Source organism: Protopterus annectens, chromosome 9.part0 (genome assembly GCF_019279795.1).
Source record: "Protopterus annectens isolate FY-2018-M chromosome 9.part0, PAN1.0, whole genome shotgun sequence".
NCBI lineage: Eukaryota > Metazoa > Chordata > Ceratodontiformes > Protopteridae > Protopterus > Protopterus annectens.
The window spans coordinates 622,792,567-622,814,918 of NC_056743.1; the positions used below are offsets into that span (position 1 = coordinate 622,792,567).

At 40.5% G+C, this 22,352-nt stretch overlaps 1 protein-coding gene across 2 annotated transcripts in view; it reads right to left on the bottom strand.

Annotated features, from left to right (window-relative positions):
* C4B (complement C4B (Chido blood group)) overlaps nucleotides 1-22,352 on the bottom strand; it is an 876,141-nt gene that overhangs the window by 769,864 nt on the left and 83,925 nt on the right. For both annotated transcript variants that reach the window (XM_044083184.1, XM_044083183.1), the window contains exon 9: nucleotides 21,438-21,564. In XM_044083184.1, the coding sequence (XP_043939119.1) occupies nucleotides 21,438-21,564 (127 nt within the window). The remainder of the gene's footprint in view (nucleotides 1-21,437; nucleotides 21,565-22,352) is intronic.

Genomic DNA, 22,352 nt, shown 5'->3' on the forward strand with positions numbered 1-22,352 from the left:
ATCGATCATTTACATCCCATAAAAGTGGGATTTGGTACTATAATTCTGAACACGAGGACGTTTTAGCTTAAGCCTCTAATTTCCTGAAAAAAATGGTTTTGAAAAATGTTTTAATAAGTAATTTTAATCTGGCAAATGAACTTTCTGGATTATAAAGGCATTCCACGAGTTGTATGAAGAAGTGAAGGGACAATACAATGATACAAATGGGACATAGCAGTTGATGGTCAGTATGCAGATGAAGCAAACTAGCAGATTCTGATTGTCCACCTGTATTTCAAAAACTGGACTTCTACATTCAGACTCCTAGTACTCTGACTCGTCTATGCTTTAACATGTCTCCATCTCTCTTCAATAATGTATTAATATGGGTACGGTAAAGAAGTCTAACAGACAAAAGTGCTTATCACAGCATAATAAAATGAATAGCTGCATAGACCATCTAGTCACTTTAGAAAAATAGTTACTGTATAACAGGCAGAAAAGTTCTTGATCTAGGGTAGCCAGATGGCTCTCAACTTATTGCCTATATTTGTAATTAGTTAGTTCAGATTTTCTCTCCCACACTGCAAGACAGAGACCCTGTAAGATAAGTGCAAAGAGTCCAGAATTATGGACACTGCACCGATTTCACATAGCATACAGGGATAGGCCTTATCCTACTAAAGGAGATGGTGTTACTGCTGCTGCAGTAATTCCCATTCACCCATACAGTATAATTTGCCATTCTACACTTTTTGAATATCAAAACAAGGAAAAAGCAATAAGGATCTCAAAAGAGGTAATATCCAATAGTTTGGAAATGTACAGCATTTAGAAAACAAAAGGAAGCAAAGAAGGAAGGTGCTCGGGAATAATGCAGATTAAAGTATAAGAAAAAAAAAGAGAAAAGTAAGAGGAAACAACAGAAAAGTAAATAGTCTAGTGGAGGGAAAAAGCAGCATGTTTTGTTAAGAATGGAGACAAATCTATTGTAGACCCATAAAGGAGAAAAGAAAGTGAGAGACAGTTAAACTAGCCATAGCAGATGGTGGCTAGCTGATAAAAGAGTAATGATGTAAGGCTAATAAATACCTACTTCTGTACAGCACACTTACAGGAAGAGAAGAAATGTTTATCAAAAACAAATTAAACTGCAAAGGATTATGGGTATGATCGCTGCCATTTTGCAAAATGAGGAGTTTTGTCACAGCTCTTTTAAGGTCTCCCCTAAGCTAAAAAGTACATAAGGAAATATAGCATTTTCTGAGGTTTGAGGAGGAAAAATAATAGATATGTTACTACTGTGCCAGTTGATTTTTTAGGGGTCTTCCTCTGTTGGGTCTATGAACAGGATATTCTTACTTACTGACTGACTCACTCACTCATTCAACAGAATTGCATTTCTATCAAGCTCTGGCAGTCATTGGCTTGTTCGGCCTCTATAGGAAAATTTTTACAATCAGTAAATACATCCCTAAGGGTAGAGTACTGAGGCTCTGAGTCAATGTGGTCTTTTCTAACCACTGAGCTGGCAGTTTCTCATAAATGAAAAAAATGCAGTACTGGAAACATACACTTTGTTCAACGCTATATAAACATGTATTTAGTGGAACTTCCAATAGGAGCCAGTGGATGGAAGAGTCATCAGGCAAAAGAGATGGAAACAGGGTAATAAGGACACATGAAAGTAGGTCCCCTCATGGACTAAGTGATACTGCAAGACCATATTTTTATATCTCTGATACCAGTTACCCTTGTTTACACTTCTATGACTGAGCAGAATATCAGGCAATAAAATCCTCTGGAGTGGCAATACAAGGTCAATGAGAAAATACTTAGAAGGCTGATGCATAATTCACCAAGATATCAATGGAAATCTAACTCAGAGAGTCCAAGCCTTAGAACTAGTAGTTTGAGCCCATAACCAAGTGGCAATGGCACACATGTCCATAGTAGACGTATGTTTTAAAGCAAGCAATTAAAATACCCACATCTCTTTTGGAGTAATCTTTGACAACAGCAGTTTCCAGAGGGTGACTCACTGTTCATGGTAAAAGACCACTTAGTTAGCAATCCACATGGGAAGGGTTTTTGGCAACAGAAAACCCATTACCTTTCTAAATGCAGCAAATTAGATGAGCAGCAGTTCTGTTTTTGGAAACTGCTGCATTTACCTCAGTGGATCTTAAGCTGGTGTTACACATCCCATTAGAAGAGTTCTTTATCCTCCAATCTCTGCCTTGAAAAGAAAAAAAAGAAATATGGACAGCATAGTTTAAGGAAATTTCTACAGCATTCCTATCTTGCACATTATTGTAATGGGTATAAGTAGATGACACAGGTACCATGGCTGCCAAATAACTAAGGAAAAATAATACAGATATATGGGGCAGAACCATTTGCATACTAATCGGTTGAGATGGTATTGGATAATTCTCTGTCCAAATGATGAGCCTGTTCCCATTAGAAAAGTACATCTCCTAGGTGAAAAGCTTACTTACAGACACAGTCACTTCTGAAACCCAAATCTGGTAAACTAGTGAGATCGTAGGACCTAAACCAAGGTCCACACCCTGAAATGGAGCTGGTTGTTGCCTAAACTAAAGGTATTTTTTCTGACTTGTACAGAAAGGATTTTCTGTACTGGCATACAAATGAAAATTACACTCTTCTAGCCCACCAAGATGGCAACAGGGATCACCTTTTATCATTCTGTGAATTTTGAGATAAGCACTGAATTATAGGAGATGTTGAAAATGACTACAGGCGTATCCCATAATACTGAATGAATAATGGATACACTGTCAGCTACCTAACCTTCCTGCACTGAAGAAAATACCGAGAGGGAGGACAACATTCTCCCAAAAGGATAAAGGTCACTGTCTGAGATGTGGCCATCCTGAAAAACATGTCTCCAGACAGGATTCCCAAAGAAGTCCTGGAAGAGAGAAGTAGATATTTTAATACTCCACCATCTTCACTTCCCATGGGATGTGCATATCTGAAAGTGATGATCATATCTATGGTTCATTTCCAGAAATACATGGCTTTTCTTCAGAGGTGGTACAATTTGTGTACACTTGCTTCTTCAGGTAGCACACAATGGATTTGGGTTCAGACTGACTAAAGAGGGCACATACATTCAGATTTTACTCCACCACCTTTATTGCCAGGTGGATAGTCCCCAGTGCCACATACAGGAGTGGTCACTTTACTTAAACCATTGGGGAACCGAGATGTCCTTCTCCACCAGTAATGCATCAAATGTCAGAACCCACTATAGATTCAGCTGTGGAATGGATGTCCTATTTTTATATTTCTAATGATTAACTATCACTTCAAGGCACAACAGAATAAAATACTTGACCACTTGGTGACTCTGAAGTCACTGGTACATGCCAGTCCATTACAACATCCACATCCTCAGTTGTGCAAAACAGACAGTAAATATTATGGCAACTTAGAAGACTCATAATGTTTAAAGTTTGCACCCTCTGCATTTTTACCTTTTTCTGCCAAGAATGTAAAACCTGGGGCTTTCTTCCCAGACAGAAATGACCACCACTGTGGAGTCTCCAGATCTATACTGATGAAGGCAGAGAGGCAGGCCTCTAAGATTAGATCAGAGGCAATTCTTCCAAGTTTGTGAAGACTCACACAGACTGCATCCAATGGAGCTCCTACTCCATGGATGTTACTGGCTGTAGCTAATAACTGGTCATGCAGATGGGGTAAGAATTCTGACACAGTGGCTAGCTGCTTGGTAAGCACTCTGTCTGCATAAAAGAGATACCAAATAACAGAAATTTGCATTAAATGTAACTCCCACCCAGAACAAATCTAAATAATCTCTTATACAGTCCAATGACAGTGATGTAATAAAAACATTCATGTCCAGTGATCATAACTGGGTGGACAGCAGCAAAAGGAGAGTGATCCCCTAGCTAGTCACCATCTAGAACCTGAAATACCAGATATGCTTGTTGACGCTTCTGCATTTCAGGATGATAGCCACCTGTTGCCTTTGCCACTAAGAATCTGTAAGAGTACAATTGTTTTCCTCACCTCCAGGTAGGCAGAACAGCTAATTCTGCTTTGAATAGCAAAGACTGGGCCTATTCCAGAAACTTTGAAGTTGCCATGGTCCCCGAGTATAGCTCTTTCTTGGAGGAATATAAGAAATGGTCATTTATGACAGTGTTGAAACCCATCAGACCTTTTGTGATGGCCATCAAGGTAACTACTAGTGGTGAATCTCTCTCAGGCGTTTCATTGTTCATGAAAGTGTGACTGTGATTTTAACTCCTCACTAGCTGAGGGCAAGGAAACTGTATGGGTACTGTGAGGTCATCTCAAGGGCATAGTTAAGAGATCCATTTATGATAACAGAAGGGATAAAACCAAAGCAAAAATACTATAGGCCAATATCAGTATTATTTAATATGGATAAGTTAATTGAGAGAGTTTAAATGGCTATGCTATTACAAAAATTAGAAGAAAAATGGTGTCCCTATTCATCAACATGCATATATTAAAAATTGATCAACCTCAACTTGTAATATTTTTTCTTCATAATAACATGTAATGTATAACAATTTTTAAAGTCAGTGGGAAGTATGTGCAGGTATATAAAAACAGAAATAGAAACAGCTGGTGATGATAGACTTATACTTTCATTTGAAAAGAACAAAACTGAAATATGGTGTTGCATTCTGGGACAAGTTACATACCAAGTTATAAAAAAAACAGAAAATATTCAGAGATTTGTCACATAGATCACTGGTTTAGCATATCTAAGTCAGGTCCACAGACTGCAAAACTTAGACCTATTTTCACTGACTTACCATACAGTATAAGATGATCTATGATATGCACATATATCTTTTTAGGATGACTGAGAACATGTGTGAGAAGTCCAACTACAGAATTACATTCAGACTTATTAAAACACTGACTAGAATCGATGCTTCAGTTATTTGGTTTTCTTAGAGGATAGTCCCGTACTGTAATATGTTGCCAGTGAGACTATGAAAGTTAGCTAATATGAATTAGTTTAAATCTGACTACTATCTGTTTTGGTAATATATGCTACTTAGTCACTTTTTAGTGGGTATCCCAGACTTCTGTCTTTAGTCTGTATATGATATGATATGATATATTTGCCCAAAATGAAATGAATGATGTCTACTATTAGCTTTTTTTGTCTCCTAGCAGTACTCTGACATAAGTCTAGAGCTCTGAAAGGGATATTCCCAGAAGGCCCTGTGCCAGGCATTCTCAGCTGGTGTCATCTTGCGAGTTACAATGTAGGCCAAGTTTTATTTGTGGTGTGTCTTCAGGAAGCTGTTTCATTTTGTGTTTCTCTTCTAAACAATAAAGACAGGACTGGTCTGGGATTTGGCCTATGATGTAGTGACCCAACACCGCATGTGAAATGTTTTCCACAATGAATGTTATGATCAAGATCTGAACTTTTCAAGGGATACTAAAAACTGTCAGATTCAGTGCCCAGTTATTTTACCTTACTGAGGCATGTGACATCACAAAATGTACTGTTAGAATTGCATGCACATCTGAATGTGAGAGATTCAGCGACAAATAAATAAATTGACAGAAGAAACATACCTGAGTAATGGACTCATCAAGGGAAGACCCCATTATCAGATATGGTAACACCACTGATTAACCTTTTCATAGGCAATTAGTGGAGACTTATGAAGACTAGAAGAAGACAGATGAAATTGTTGCCTAAACAAAAAGTCATTAGAGTGGATCAGAATGGTATCAGCTGTAGAGAAAACCATATAATCACAACTGAAGGAAGAAATGTTTTTTTTAATGCCCCAAAGTCATTAAGATACAAGATCAAGAGCAGCATGGATTCACAGAAGGAAGACCTTAAAGATGGCTGATTATTGACAAACAGATGGAAGAAAAATTACCTTTGTACTTATGATACAAAGCAATGCAGCAGTTTTGATACACACAAGGATAAAAATAGACTTGGGATGACCTGAGGAAGGGTCTAACACAATGGCAGCTTATATTTATAACAGAAATGAATAATAGTCTGCATCAAAAACAAAAATCCAAGAAAGCAGAACACATCTGGAGAAGAAACAGTAGCTAGAATGAATGAGAAATATTAGCTAGGGATACATACAGCTATAAACTTAAAGGCAAACAGACATTGTAAGAATGTAGAAAGAAAACTGATGACATACAAGGGTATAGAGAAAGATTCAGTGTCAGAGGTAAGAGGATCCCTTCAGTTTTCAAGCTTGTAGGGTCTAGATATGATCAGGTATGACTGACTAAGCCTATCAACACCTAAACTGAAGCAAAGTTAGTTCAGGCATCTTTCTACAAGAATATCTAATTGTTTACTTTTTTTTTTTTTTTTTTCTTCTTATACTTCTGACACTATTCTTATACAATCTGACACTATTTGATCTTGTGCGCTCCTACTCACTGACCTTATGGAACCTTAGCACCTCGGTATCTATAACACCCTGCTGTGCTTCCCAAAATACAGGGAAACCCTGCGACCATAATCTGACACTATTTGATCTTGTGTACTCCTATTAAGTGACCTTACAGAACATCAGCACCTCAGTATCTGTAACACCCTGTTGTGTTTCCCAAAAATACAGGGAAACCCTGCGACCGTAATCTGACACTATTTGATCTTTTGCGCTCTTACTAACTGGCCTTACAGAACCTCGGCACCTCAGTATCTGTAACACCCTCCTGTGCTTCCCAACCAACAAGGAAACCCTGCAACCACAATCTGACACTATCTGACATTGTGTGCTCCTACTAACTGACCTCATGGAACCTCCGCACCTCAGTATATGTAACACCCTGCTGTATTTCCCAAAATACAGGGAAACCCTGCGACCATAATCTGACACTATTTGATCTTGTGTACTCCTACTAACTGACCTTACAGAACATCAGCACCTCAGTATCTGTAACACCCTGCTATGCTTCCCAACCAACAAGGAAACCCTGCGACCACAATCTAACACTATTTGATCTTGTGCGCTCCTACTAACTGGCCTTACGGAACCTCAGCACCTCAGTATCTGTATGTTTTAAAACTGGTTAACTGTTATATAATGCACAAGCTGTGTATTACTTCTATATACCTCCGCATATACTGTTAACCAGCCCCCCGTCATTGTTTCAATGATTACTAACTTTTCCCTCTTCTCACTTGCTCTCTACCTACACCAAGATCACTACCTCTATGAAAATTACTTTGACTTGATTCTAGCCATCTGTTTCATTTTTTTTCAGCCTCCATTGCTTTTACTAATTTTACCCCTACTCACTAGGATATCATAACATAGGCTGCCCCACTCTCCCCACTATCCTGTTGTAAAAGGAAAGAACTAATTCACTTACTGATTGTCTCTGCATAATAAACACAATCAGAACCTAGGTCCTTTCAATATCATTCAAGTTGTTTAACTAGTTTTTGCCCACTTGAATCCTGCATTGCACCCATAGAAATCACCCTGTAAAACCTACTGACACTTATTTCCTAGCCGAGGTTACCTTTACCTTGTTTCCCTTTTCTGCCTCCCTACCCATACTGCATTACGCAGTTTAAAGACCTTAGTTTGTTGTTCAGTGCCATTTTTTCACTCTCCCCTTCACTACACCACATTGCCGACAAGGTGATGTGTGGTCAGCATGGCAGCTTTTTCCTATATTATGCACCAACCTTACTCTATTTGTAAATTTGAGTTATATTTCTGAAAACTGTCCAATTTCTTCTCAATAACGTAGTAGTATAGCAAATGTTGTGGTCTATCATTCTGCTAGCTCCTACCTCGAAATTTGGCTGATTGCTTTATACTGTTACAAGACTATATATGTTTCTAGTACTGTCCGATGATGGCTAATCCTATTGTAAGATTTACACAATACTGGAATAGTCATTATACAGTCATCTAGTACTGTCTGGTTGTAACTAATGCTATCTTAAAATTTAATTCATTCCCGGAACACTCATTATACAGTTTATCTAGCTTTTCTAGAATAGTCCGAGTGGTAAAACTCTGTTGTACGTATTTGTAACTGATATGTCTTAGCTTCCAGTTTATTCCACTGCAGTTGTATAGTGCTGCCATGCTGTGAGCTAATTGTGAACTAGCATTGTTTATTTTTTTGGTATTTGCTGTTCCGACTGTTATTTACATTGGAATTTTGCATCTCTGAGGCAGTACTATTCATATTCCTATGTTATTGTTGATATTTTTCTGTATAAGCCTTTTTTAAAAGTGCATATTGTTATATTTGATCTACTGTGTTTAAAGAACTATTTGTTTTATGTTCTGATCAGTGTTATTTGCCTATTATTGAATCTGCCTTCACAAACCTTTGTCCTAACTGCACTTTCCGAACTGTTTACTATTTTCTCTTAACTCTCCAACCCCTACCCAGCTCTTCTACACCCAGTAGCATTAGGAAGTTGCTATGACAACTAAAACCCTCAGGTCTAGCCACAGATCAACTTCCCAATGACTTTCTCAAAATAGCTACAGGTTCCATTTCCTTTCCTGTCTCCATCTTAATCAACCAGTCCATTGCCAAACAATATGTCCCTAAATTATGGAAAATTCTCTTTACAAAGGGGGCACTTCTACCGAACTAAAAACTATTATCCCTTAGCCATTCTCTCTCCTTTTACAAAAATCCAAGAAAAATGCATCCAATCACAGCTAGTTCATTATCTACTTAATAACAACTAACTGTCCTCATCCCAGCATGGTTTTCATCCAAATCACAGCACCACCACTGCACTACTTAACTTTACTAATACTGCTAACCAGCTCAGAAATATCATCTCCAAGTATCCTTTGTATTCCTTGACATGTCAAAAGCTTTGGATATGGTCTCACATCAGAAACTCCTCACTGAACTTGCTGACCTTAACCTATCCCTTACAGCTCTGTCTTGGTTTCAAAGCTATTTAACTGACCGGCAACAGTCCGCAAAATGGAATAATCAACAATCTTCTCTTCTACCTGTCTCCATAGGTGTACCACAGGGATCCATACTAGGCCAACTACTTTTCTCTACCTTTACATATAAACTATCATCGCCTACACATAATGCTACCATCATTCAATATACGGATGATTCCACGCTCATCTGCTCAGCCCCATCCAATCACAAACTCCATCACATAACTCAGACTACCCTCACTGACTTAGAAAACTTTTTGTCTGACTTTCAGCTTATTCTCAGTCCCAAGAAAGCTAAACTAATGCTCTTTACTAGTAACGAATTAGCCACCCCCCCATTGCCATTTACCATCTGTTCCTAAAACAATACTACAATAGAGCCAGTAGAACAAACCAAGCTCCTAGGGGTCAGTATAGATAATAAACTTAGATTTGACAAATACCTTGCAATAACTATCAAAAAAGTTCACATCAAACTAGACTTTTTCTACCGTATCAAACCTTACCTCACTCATGCCACCTGACATGCCTTTTCCAGAACTTACCTTCTTTTTACTCTACTTTACGCAACCCCCATTTTCACAAACCTCCATAAAACTGATCTAAGCAGATTTGAATGATGCTACAATAAGATAGCAAGATTCATCTCAAACTTACCATTCAAAACACACCACTGCAAAGCACTGCAGCACCTAAAATGGCTTGAACTCCCCAACCTGCTTACCTTTAACCAATTAAACTTTACCCGTAACATCTTCCACCACCCTAAAAACTGCCCTGTTCTCAAAGACCTGGTTCAGCCTTATTCCTGTGCTCATACCTTAAGCTCCTCCAATAAAAACCTACTAAAAGTAACCAAATTGAATAACAGCTTTGGAGACTCCCTTTTCTCTAACAGAATAGCTACACTTTGGAATTCATTACCACAAGAAATCCTAAATACCACCTGTACTCCCACATTCAAACAACTTTTGAAAGATCACCTTACAAGTGGCTATGTACCAGTCTCACCCCAGGCTGATATCATGTCTTTTGTCTTGTATCATCCCTTTTACCCCTTTCTAAACCAAGACTGTATTTTCTGCTTATTCATTCTATCTAACCATCCCCTTTTCCTCTTTTAATCAAACTACCTAGTATTCTTATCTAGCAACCCCTCCCTCTCTCACCCATGCTAACCTCCTAGTATTCTAACCACCTAGTATCTCGACTAATCATGTTCTGTCTCCTCCCTCTCTCACCCATGCTAACCTCCTAGTATTCTAACCACCTAGTATCTCGACTAATCATGTTCTATCTCTTCTCTCTCTCACCCATGCTAACCTCCTAGTATTCTAACCACCTAGTATCTCGACTAATCATGTTCTGTCTCCTCCCTCTCTCACCCATGCTAACCTCCTAGTATTCTAACCACCTAGTATCTCGACTAATCATGTTCTATCTCCTCCCTCTCTCACCCATGCTAACCTCCTAGTATTCTAACCACCTAGTATCTCGACTAATCATGTTCTATCTCCTCCCTCTCTCACCCATGCTAACCTCCTAGTATTCTAACCACCTAGTATCTCGACTAATCATGTTCTATCTCCTCCCTCTCTCACCCATGCTAACCTCCTAGTATTCTAACCACCTAGTATCTCGACTAATCATGTTCTATCTCCTCCCTCTCTCACCCATGCTAACCTCCTAGTATTCTAACCACCTAGTATCTCGACTAATCATGTTCTGTCTCCTCCCTCTCTCACTTTCACCTTCTATAACCTTTAGCAATAAGCTAGCAATCGAAACAGGTTACAATGGGTAAAACTATTAGTCATATTGTATATTAGGCACTCCTAAGCTCACTAAGTTTTGTGCAGAATGTCATATTTTTTATTTAAATTGTTGTCCTCTGTCTCTTTGTTTATTATCATTTCTATTGTTAAACTTGTGTAATTGTATGTAAATATCTGCTTGGAGCTATTCTCCCAGGGCCTCTGCTGAAAACGAGCCATTATGGCTCTATCGGTACCTTCCCGGTAAACAAATGTAAAATAAATAAAAATAATATTACGTTTGATGAAACAATGCATTATAATAATAAAAAGAAAAACTACAAAAGAGTCCTTCAGTAAAGTACTATGTCAATATAGTGTAAAAACTATACATTAAAATAAAGAAGTGGCACAACTAAAAACAGAAAAGAAAAAAATAATGTACGCATGAGCAACTTTCTGTCATAACCTGGTTCTAACATGCATTTTCTTCAGCTACAAATTAATTTATTTCTTTTTTTAACTTTAGAGCAATGAGTTTTCTTTCCACGGTGTTCATGCAGTCAATCAATCAGTATGTAATTCTTTCTACTGTGCTTATAGCCACACTATATGTAGAACGTCTGTATATTCACACACCACAATACCAGTCTCACATAACTCAACCACACCACTGAATCAAACACATAAACACACTAAGACATACTCGGAGGCTCTGAGTAAAAATTTACCTAAACAGCAGAGGCCTCCAAAGCAGACACCCAAGCAACTGCAAACTCAATACACCACACAAACAACACATAAACAACAAAATCAGTGTGCAAAGCAGTCACTGCCCTTAAGGCCAAATACAACACCAAACATACTTGTCATAGGTGACTCCATAGTCAGACACACTGGCGTCCGCTCACCAGACTGAGTAAGGAGAAGGTCACAGTAAGCTGCCTGTCGGGCGCTAGAATCCACCACATAAGCACTCAGGTCTCTCAACAGCAGGTACAAGGACTCAGTCATTGTCACGCTGGTGTCAGCGACCTGAGACATACCTCCTTGGACTACATGAAAAGAGACATTGAGGAGCTCTCTGATTATGTAGCCCAGGCAGGTATGACCCTGACCTTGAGCAGTATCCTACCTTCACCTTAAATGATGCCACAATACAGTGATAAGATGATCAGCTTTAATAATTGGCTTAAATTCTGGTGTCATTCAAAGGGGATCCAATGTCTGTCTGCCTGGGATGACATGCTGGACAAGCCACGCTGCTTCACAAGGGACGGCTTGCACCTGTCACCCCTAGGCTTTCGGATATTGGCAAAGGCTCTTGCCACTCCCATAGTGCCTTTTTTAGGCAAGGCTCAAATTCTAAACCTACCACCCTAGAACACTAAAAAAACTAAAGGTAATGCTGCTCAATGCCAGAAGTCTCAATCTCAAGATGCGGCCCTTCTCAGTATGGAGAACATCGATGTCTGTGCTGTGACAGAAACCTGGTTCAAGGCTCCTGAGAGCACCCCAGCACTATCAGGTTTCACCTCATATCATGCATAATGGTTAAGGTGTTTACCTTACAGACACAAGGTGCAGGGTTTGATTCTCACATGGGGTAATTGGCTAGACTTTAAATAGCCCACAAGGGTAGTTAGCCGAGTAGTAATCTATGAATCAAAGCTTTGCACCCCATCATTGTTTAGGCTTTACCAGAAAGGCTCATCCAGACTCTGCTACACTTTGCTGTGAAGGAAAGGTTAGTTTGCTGTTATTTTTTGTATTTCTGTATTGCCTTTCTATATTTTGAATACTGTAGTTTGTTTTCTTTATCTTGTGTTTTGCTTGCATTCTGTTCTAACAGCATATTAAAACTTCAAAAGAGACCACAGCTCTCTGTTCTGAGTCAGGCAGAAATAAGAACTGATTAATTAAGGACTCATTCATAAGACAGAAGAGGTCACTTAAGGTTAATCACTTGTTAACAGAGGGGGTGGAGCTAGGAACTAAAATTTCTATTTAAGGAGTAAACTAAAACATTTCAGAGCTTTACCAGAAAGGCTCATCCAGACTCTGCTACACTTTGCTGTGAAGGAAAGGTTAGTTTGCTGTTATTTTTGTATTTCTGTATTGCCTTTCTATATTTTGAATACTGTAGTTTGTTTTCTTTATCTTGTGTTTTGCTTGCATTCTGTTCTAACAGCATATTAAAACTTCAAAAGAGACCACAGCTCTCTCTGTTCTGAGTCAGGCAGAAATAAGAACTGATTAATTAAGGACTCATTCATAAGACAGAAGAGGTCACTTAAGGTTAATCACTTGTTAACAGAGGGTTTGGAGCTAGGAACTAAAATTTCTATTTAAGGAGTAAACTAAAACATTTCAGAGCTTTACCAGAAAGGCTCATCCAGACTCTGCTACACTTTGCTGTGAAGGAAAGGTTAGTTTGCTGTTATTTTTTGTATTTCTGTATTGCCTTTCTATATTTTGAATACTGTAGTTTGTTTTCTTTATCTTGTGTTTTGCTTGCATTCTGTTCTAACAGCATATTAAAACTTCAAAAGAGACCACAGCTCTCTGTTCTGAGACAGGCAGAAAAATACTACTGTCTTTCTAGTTGCCCGCCTCTTATGTTAATCTGACCATATATCTCATTTCTCTCTACTTTCACTGGCTTATGTGAGTAATCACAAAACCATCACTTTTGAAATCCCACCCTTCAATTATTTAAATTTATTGGCCATCCTACAGTATTTCATAGCACCAAAATACAAAAGTAACCACCTTTCAGTCCATCTTACTGTTTTAAAAATAGTAACTCTCCACTAAACCTTAACTTTTTAAACAGGTAAAACTCAAGTTACCTACTTTCATATCTAACTTCTCTAGTGCACACTGCAGAGTGCATTCTTTTCAATCTTACCTTTAAGCATCCCTGTTACTAGCACTTTCTCTAATACCTCAAAAGATCATCTCTACTTGACTCCAAGTAGACTTTTCTCTATCTGTTAAACCTAGCACTTGCTCCTACAGTACTTATTACCTTGATACGGCACTCTTATAGATAGCACCCCAAAAGGCAAACCCCATTTCTCGGTCACCCACGTCCCCGGAATCTCTTTTAAAGTTTTTTGTCTAGTCCTTCTAGCATGTCGAGGATCAGTTGCTTGTGTCCTCTCCTGCTCAGCTGGTGAACCTGGGAATATTGAGGCAATGTTACAATTGCCTCATGTACCTGAACAACCCTCTCCTCCTCCCACAAAACACAAATACATGCGAGAGATGCAACTATACGGCCAAACTGGAGGCTGAGCTCTCTCAACATAGGACTGGCAAGACCAGTCAGGAGGAGAAGGTTACCACACACACTATAGACCCAGTCTCACATAGTACCATCACAACCTCAAATCATACACATAAACACACAAAGACATACTCGGCTCTGATCAAAAATCTACCAAAACAGCAGAGGCCACCAAAGCAGACACCCAAACAACCACCACCTCAGAACACAACACCTGCAACACATAGACCTCACAGTCAGAGTGTCAAACAGTCACAGCCCTTAAGGCCAAACACAATGCCAGACACACTAGTCATTGGTGACTCCATAGTCAGACACACTGGCGTCCCGCTCACCAGACTGAGTAAGGAGAAGGTCACAGTAAGCTGCCTGTCGGGCTAGAATCCGCCACATAACGCAAGCACTCAGGTCTCTCAACAGCAGGTACAAATCTGACTCAGTCATTGTCCACGCTGGTGTAAACGACCTGAGACATACCTCCTTGGACTACATGAAAAGAGACATTGAGGAGCTCTCTGATTATGTAGCCCAGGCAGGTATGACCCTGACCTTGAGCAGTATCCTACCTTCACCAAGAATGATGCCACAATACAGAGATAAGATGATCAGCTTTAACAATTGGCTTAAACTCTGGTGTCATTCAAAGGGGATACAATGTCTGTCTGCCTGGGATGACATGCTGGACAAGCCACGCTGCTTAAAGGGCGGCACCTGTCACCCTGGGATTCCGGATATTGGCAAAGGCTCTTGCCACCCCATAGTGCCTTTTTAGGCAAGGCTCAAATTCTAAACCTACCACCCTAGAACACAAAAAGGAAAAAACTAAGGGTGATGCTGCTCAATGCCAGAAGTCTAAATCTCAAAATGCACTTTCGAGGCCCTTCTCAGTATGGAGAACATCGATGTCTGTGCAGTGACAGAAACCTGGTTCAAGGCTCCTGAGAGCACCCCAGCACTATCAGGTTTTACCTCTTATCATGCGTTCCGGCCCAAAATCCGGACAATACCAAGAAAGGAGGGTATCCATATTCATCAAAGACACCCACACCTCAAGACTGGTGGCAACACGATGCATCGGAGACCATCCAGGTGCAATTAACCATAGGCAAGACTGCTCTACAAATTGTAGCATGTTACAGGCCACCCTCACAAACTCAGGAACCTCACATGGCCTTCCTGAAAACACTAGAGGGATAAATGTATCACCAAACACTATCATACTAGGTGACTTCAATTACCCTAATATAGACTGGGAACACTACTCAAGCCCAAACACCCTAGCCCAAAAGTTCCTGGAATTCATAAACTCAAATGCCATGGAACAACTAGTCACCATCCCCACAAGAGGAGAAAACATACTTGATCTCATCATCACGAACATGGGAGCACAATGTTCAACACCGAAGTATACCCCTCACTGGTGAGATCAGATCACAAACTAATCTCGCTGGAGGTCCTCATCCCACCCCACCTGAAATAAAAGACCACAGTAAAGAACTTAGCCGACTTCACACTTCTAAAGACTAGTGTGGTCTCCTTTAAGGCCCCGAGCGGCAGAAAACAGTACTCAAGCCGCTGAATCATTTACAAATGCCTTCTACCAGCACCTGCAGGACTGCATGGATAAGGCAATCCCAAGCAAAACAAAGACTCTTTGTACCAAAGGCAAGCGTCCAGTCTGGTGGACCCCAGCCATAAACAAACTCTACAACAAAAGGAGGAAGCTACTACAAGATAGAGCAAAATCCTTAAAAGGTAAGACACCCTTGATCACTATAAGTAAAAAACTAAGTGCTCTCATAAAATCATCCAAAGCAAATTTTGAGAGAAAAATAGCTAAAGACTCAAAAGACAATCATAAGGCCTTCTTTAGCTATGTTAGAAACCTGGGAGAAACTCCCAGATATGCTCAGAACTAGTTCAAAATGATGTGAAGATTACTGATCCTACAGACATTGCCAACATACTGGCTGACAGGTTCAGTGCAAACTTCTCCCCTCCCCAAAAGGAGAGATATCTATACCAAGCGATTGCAGCCCCCAAACATCTCCAACGCCCAAGTGAGAACTGCTCTCTCCAAAGCAAAAACACAGCATCCATGGGACCTGATGGTGTCCCCGGCTGTGTGCTCCACGAACTCAAGGAATTAAACCCACAGTTAGGACAGCTGTTTAATCATAGTCTTACCTCTGGATACAGGGAGTGGCGCACTGCAACTGTGGTCCCACTTCACAAAGGCGGTGCCTCCACCGACCCTGGAAATTACCGCCCATTAGCTTGACAAGCCTTATCTGCAAAGCCATGGAGAGGATCATAATGGACCTCATAAATAAAGACATAGGGAATTTGCAGACTTTGGATCCATCCCAGTTTGGCTTTGTCAAAGGCAGATCATGCCTTCTAAACTTGGTTGACTTTTTAACAGTCACCAAAGCCATTGATGAGGAAAGGCAGTCCATACAGCCTACCTCGATCTGGCGAAGGCCTTGATACAATACCCCACTCGGGTATCATTGAAAAACTCATCAGCTTAAATGTTAACCCATACATCACAAGATGGGTTGCAAACTGGCTGAGTGACAGAACCCACAGGGTCAGAGTTGATGGCGCCATGTCAGACTCAAAGCCTGTCACAAGTGGTGTACCACAGGGCTCAGTCCTGGGCCCACTCTTGTTTGGCATCTACTTTTCAGTACAAGCAAACACAGGAGGGTTATGGCTGACAAAGTTTGCAGATGACTGCAAACTGGGCCATAGTAGAAAACACATCTGACACAGATATCCTTCAGAAGGGTCTCACAGAAGCGGATAACTGGTGCCAGAGCCATGGCCTAAAGTTAAATGCCAAAAATGCATAGTCATACCCTTGGAAAAACAAGGTTACCCCTAGCTACCAAATAGGTGGCAATCCACTGAGCACAGAAGAAGTTATCAGGGACCTGGGGACCCAGGTTGATAGTAGTCTGTCATTCAACACCCATGTAGCTAAAGTAGTTAGGAAGACCTTCTACATTGCCCACCTTATCATGAAGGGATTCTCATCTAGATCAAGGGAGGTCATAGTCTCCCTATACTCATCACTCATCAGACCAATGATTGAGTACAATGCCCCATTCGGAATGTATCTGACCCGACACTTGCAGCAGCTGGAGAGGCCACAAAGTTCCTCACCAAAAGGATAAAGGGTCTCAAACATCTGTCCTATGCTGCCCGACTGAAAGAACTCCAGCTCTATTCAGTTGCTCAGAGGTGACCTTTGCCTAACATACAAGGCCATGTCAAACCCAGATTTGATGAATATGCTTCACCTCAAAAATCTAGATCCGTCAGAGTCACAAGGCGGAGACTTAAACCTCGACATGGCTATTAATAGGGCGTGCTGGAGGGATAGATTCATCACCCAAAGACTCCTATGCTGTGGAATAAAATCCCGGTATATGTGAGGCAGAGCACCTCGCTGGCCTTGTTCAAGAGAAATCTTGACCAATGGATGGGAGATCGCAGATATACCCCAGGGATTACCTCAGTGTCACTGCTCAACAGAGGCACAGCAAAATAATGGGTATAGTTCCCCATACTAAAGGGGTGGCGTAAGCCACAAAACTATGGGCTAGGCTTGTAAATGCCCTCGGGCAGATAGCCTAGTATGAACCTATGAACATATGAACCTAAAATCCGGACAACACCAAGAAAGGAGGGGGGTGTCCATATTCATAAAGGACACCCACACCTCAAGGTTGGTGGCAATGCACGATGCATCGGAGACCATCCAGGTGCAATTAACCATAGGCAAGACTGCTCTGCAATTTGTAGCATGTTACAGGCCACCCTCTCAAACTCAGGAACCTCACATGGCCTTCCTGAAAACATTGGAGGGGATAAATGTATCTCCAAACACCATCATACTAGGTGACTTCAACTACCCTAATATAGACTGGGAACACTACTCAAGCCCAAACACTCTAGCCCAAAGGTTCCTGGAGTTCATAAACTCAAATGCCATGGAACAACTAGTCACCATCCCCACAAGAGGAGAAAACATACTTGATCTCATCATCACGAACATGGGATCACAATGTTCAACACCGAAGTATACCCTCACTGGTGAGATCAGATCATAAACTAATCTCGCTGGAGGTCCTCATCCCGCCCCACCTGAAATAAAAGACCACAGTGAAAAACTTCTCAAAAGCCGACTTCACACTTCTAAAAACTAGTGTGGTCTCCTTTAAGGCCCTGAGCCAGTGGTAAACATTATTCAAACCGCTGAATCACTTACAAATGCCTTCTACCAGCACCTACAGGACTGCATGGATCAGGCAATCCCAAACAAAACTAAGACTCTTTGTACCAAAGGCAAGCGTCCAGTCTGGTGGACCCCAGCCATAAACAAGCTCTACAACAAAAGGAGGAAGCTACTACAAGATAGAGCAAAATCCTTGAAAGGTAAGACACCTTTGATCATTATAAGTAAAAAACTAAGAGCGCTCATAAAATCATCCAAGGCAAATTTTGAGAGAAAAATCGCCAAGGACTCAAAAGACAATCATAAGGCCTTCTTTAGCTATGTTAGAAACCTAGGAGGAAACTCCCAGATATGCTCAGAATTAGTTCAAAATGATGTGAAGATTACTGAACCTACACACATTGCCAACATACTGGCTGACAGGTTCAGTGCAAACTTGTCCCCCCCCCCCAAAAGGAGAGATATCTATACCAGAGGATTGTAGCCCCCCAAACATCTCCAAGCCCAGGTGAGAACTGCTCTCCAAGGCAAAACACAGCATCCATGGGACGGATGGTGTCCTGTGTGCTCCACAACTCAATGAGGAATTAAACCCAGTTAGGACAGCTGTTTAATCTTAGCCTCACCTCAGGATACGTGCAAGGAGTGGCGCGGCGACTGTGGTCCCACTTCACAAGGCGGTGCCCCCACCGACCCTGCAAATTACCGTCCCATTAGCTTGCCAAGCCTTATCTACAAACCCATGCAGAGGATCATAATGGAACTCATAAATAAAGACATAGGAACTTGCAGACTTTGGATCCAACCCAGTTTGGCTTTGTCAAAGGCAGATCATGCCTTTAAACTTGGTTGACTTTTGAGACAGTCACCAAGGCCATTGATGAGGAAAGGCAGTCCATACAGCCTACCTCGACCTGGCAAAGGCCTTGACACAATACCCCACTCAGGTATCATCGAAAAACTCATCAGCTTGAATGTAAACACATACATCACAAGATGGGTTGCAAACTGGCTGAGTGACAGAACCCACAGGGTCAGAGTTGCTGGAGCCATGTCAGACTCAAAGCCTGTCACAAGTGGTGTCCCACAGGTCAGTCCTGGGTCCACTCTTGTTCGGCATCTACTTTTCTGAAGTACAAGCAAACACAGGAGGGTTATGGCTGACAAAGTTTGCAGATGACTGCAAACTGAAAACATAAACACATCTGACACAGATATCCTTCAGAAGGGCCTCACAGAAATGGATAACTGGTGCCAGAGCCATGGCCTAAAGTTAAGCCAAGAAATGCATAGTCATACCCTTGGAAAAACAAGGTTACTAGCTACCATATAGGTGGCAATCCACTGAGCACAGAAGAAGTCATCAGGGATCTGGGGACCCAGGTTGACAGTAGCCTTCGTTTGACACTCATGTTGCTAAAGTAGTTAGGAAAACCTTCTACATTGCCCACCTGATCATGAAGGGATTCACATCTAGATCAAGGGAGGTCATCGTCCCCCTGTACTCATCACTCATTAGACCTATGATTGAGTACAATGCCCCATTCGGAATGTATCTGACCCGACACCTGCAGCAGCTGGAAAGGCCCCAAAAGTTCCTCACCAAAAGGATAAAGGGTCTCAAAAATATGTCTTATGCTGCCCGACTGAAAGAACTCCAGCTTTATTCAGTCTTATACCGCTTGCTCAGAGGTGACCTGTGCCTGACATATAAGGCCATGTCAAACCCAGATTTGATGAATATGCTTCACCTCAAAAAATCTAGATCCCTCAGAACCACAAGGGCGGGAGACTTAAACCTTGACACGGCTATTAATAGAACGTGCTGGAGGGACAGATTCATCACCCAGAGACTCCCTATGCTGTGGAACAAAATCCCGGTACATGTGAGGCAGAGCACCTCGCTGGCCTTGTGCAAGAGGAATCTTGACCAATGGATGGGAGATCGCAGATATACCCCAGGGATTACTTCAGTGTCACTGCTTGACAGAGGCACAGCAAAATAATAGGCATAGTTTTATTCTAACTAAAGGGGTGGCGAAAGCCACATAACTATGGGCTAGGCTTATAAATGCTCTTGGGCAGATAGCCTAGTATGAACCTATGAACCTATGAACCTATATGTTATCATGCTTTTCTAGTTTTCTGGGACTGTACTGGTTCATCTTCTTCCATTTTACTTGCTTTCTGTTTTTTCTGTCTTACATGCAATATTCATTTTCCTAACTGCTCTGTAAACCCTTTCAGCTGTGACAAATTTAACTTGCTCTGCACATAGCACTTATTTTGTTTATTGTTAAATTTGTTTTGTATTGCAGTCTACCTCTCCTCTGATCATTTTCTGATACCACAGTACTTTCTCTTATACTAACAAATCATGCAATTTACCAAACGTGCAGATGTCTGTTCAGTTCTTTAAATTAACTGAAGTATTAGTACTGCCTGTGGAAGCTGCCCCCTTATGAAGAAGAAATGGTGGATATTTGTCAAACTTATTTGCCAGTAGCACTGAAACATCTGTCTCCTCAGTGCCATAAATGCAGATGTATATCTTGCAACATTTCCCCACCTGTGACATGCAAAAATGTAGCACAATGTGCCTTTTGGGGCTTTCTGGATATACCACTTCCAGTTGCTTTCAGACTGGCAACAACGTATATGAATCCAGACTACAAGAAACATAGTCAGGACACTGACTGAAGTTAAGGTTTTCTGTTGTTTACAGCAATATAGACATAAGCTGCAATGGGGATACCATCCCCTACATTAGGATGTTGGAGGACTTTGCCCTTGTAAAAAAAATCATTTTTGTTTTTAATCAAAATGCAACATTTAGACATTCTGTTTTAATTGATATTCATGTTCATCTAAAATAGTTTGCTGAAATGACCTACGTCTGTATCATTAAACATGTTTTCATCTTTTCATTAGGGTTAAATAAGAATGATAATGTAGTATGCTGGGGATAAAAATAACTAAACCACAAGGAATGCATACCACAGCTAAAGAACAGAGCGATATTACATTTATTATCAAACACTATCTACAGTGCTATATAATAATACTCAAAGAATAGCATTTCTGGAAATTTGCAGATATTCAAGTGGGTGTGACTATTACTATGACCCAGCCATGCAATGCAGCTAGATTATTAAAAACAATATCAAAAAGGAAGAACTTCTCACTAGCAGTCTCCACCATAGTCACAGCGATGTACAATTGGAATCCCTCCAAATCAGCTACTTTTTTGTTAAGTTTCTTTTCTATGTCTGAACTGTTCAGCTGAAGATGATCACATTTCCCATCAGTAACCTGCAAAATAAATAAAAACATTTTTTTTTAAAAATCTATTCTTCAAATTAAGTGTGCAACAATCAACTGTGGTCTTTTGAATGGCGCTACTTCTAATATGCTTGCTGGCCCCTTGTAAAGCACAGTACGAACACAAATAACATCCAAAAACCAAAAACGAAGAGACATTACAGAGCTGAGCCTTGGCTCTAAAATTCTTATATGCCACTACAGAAGCTGTCTTATATGATTCTGAAAGTACACATGTACATTATTAATGTCAGCATTGGTACTGCTGCAAATAAAATCCATCGCAAGAAGAATAGTTTATTTTAATTATTAAAGGAAAACTATCATCACAACTATAGTGGATGTTCCTTTAAGGGTAAAGGAGCTAATTTTATGGGATTTGCTCCTAAAATTTGAAGGCTAATTGTTGATGACATTTTCATCAAAATCCACTCATCACTTTTTGATATTACTAATTAATAAACTATAACAATCATTGAGGATGCAGTCACTGGCCATATCCCTAAGATACACACTCAAATATCAATGACTGTATCATCATAGCATCATAGCAGAATCACAGTAGAATGCTAGGCAATTGCCTAAATGGCCTTTTTTAAGCCTAGCCATGCTTCCCAATAATATTTAATAGATATTGGTTGCCAAGGGTTTTGCGGGGGTAGACATACTTGGCCATGGGTGGCTAAATATTTACAAACTTCCTCTCTAAAACTAATTCATGTTTCACTTGAATAAATGCAGAAATGATCTCTGCTTCACATTGATAGGAAGCCTGTTCC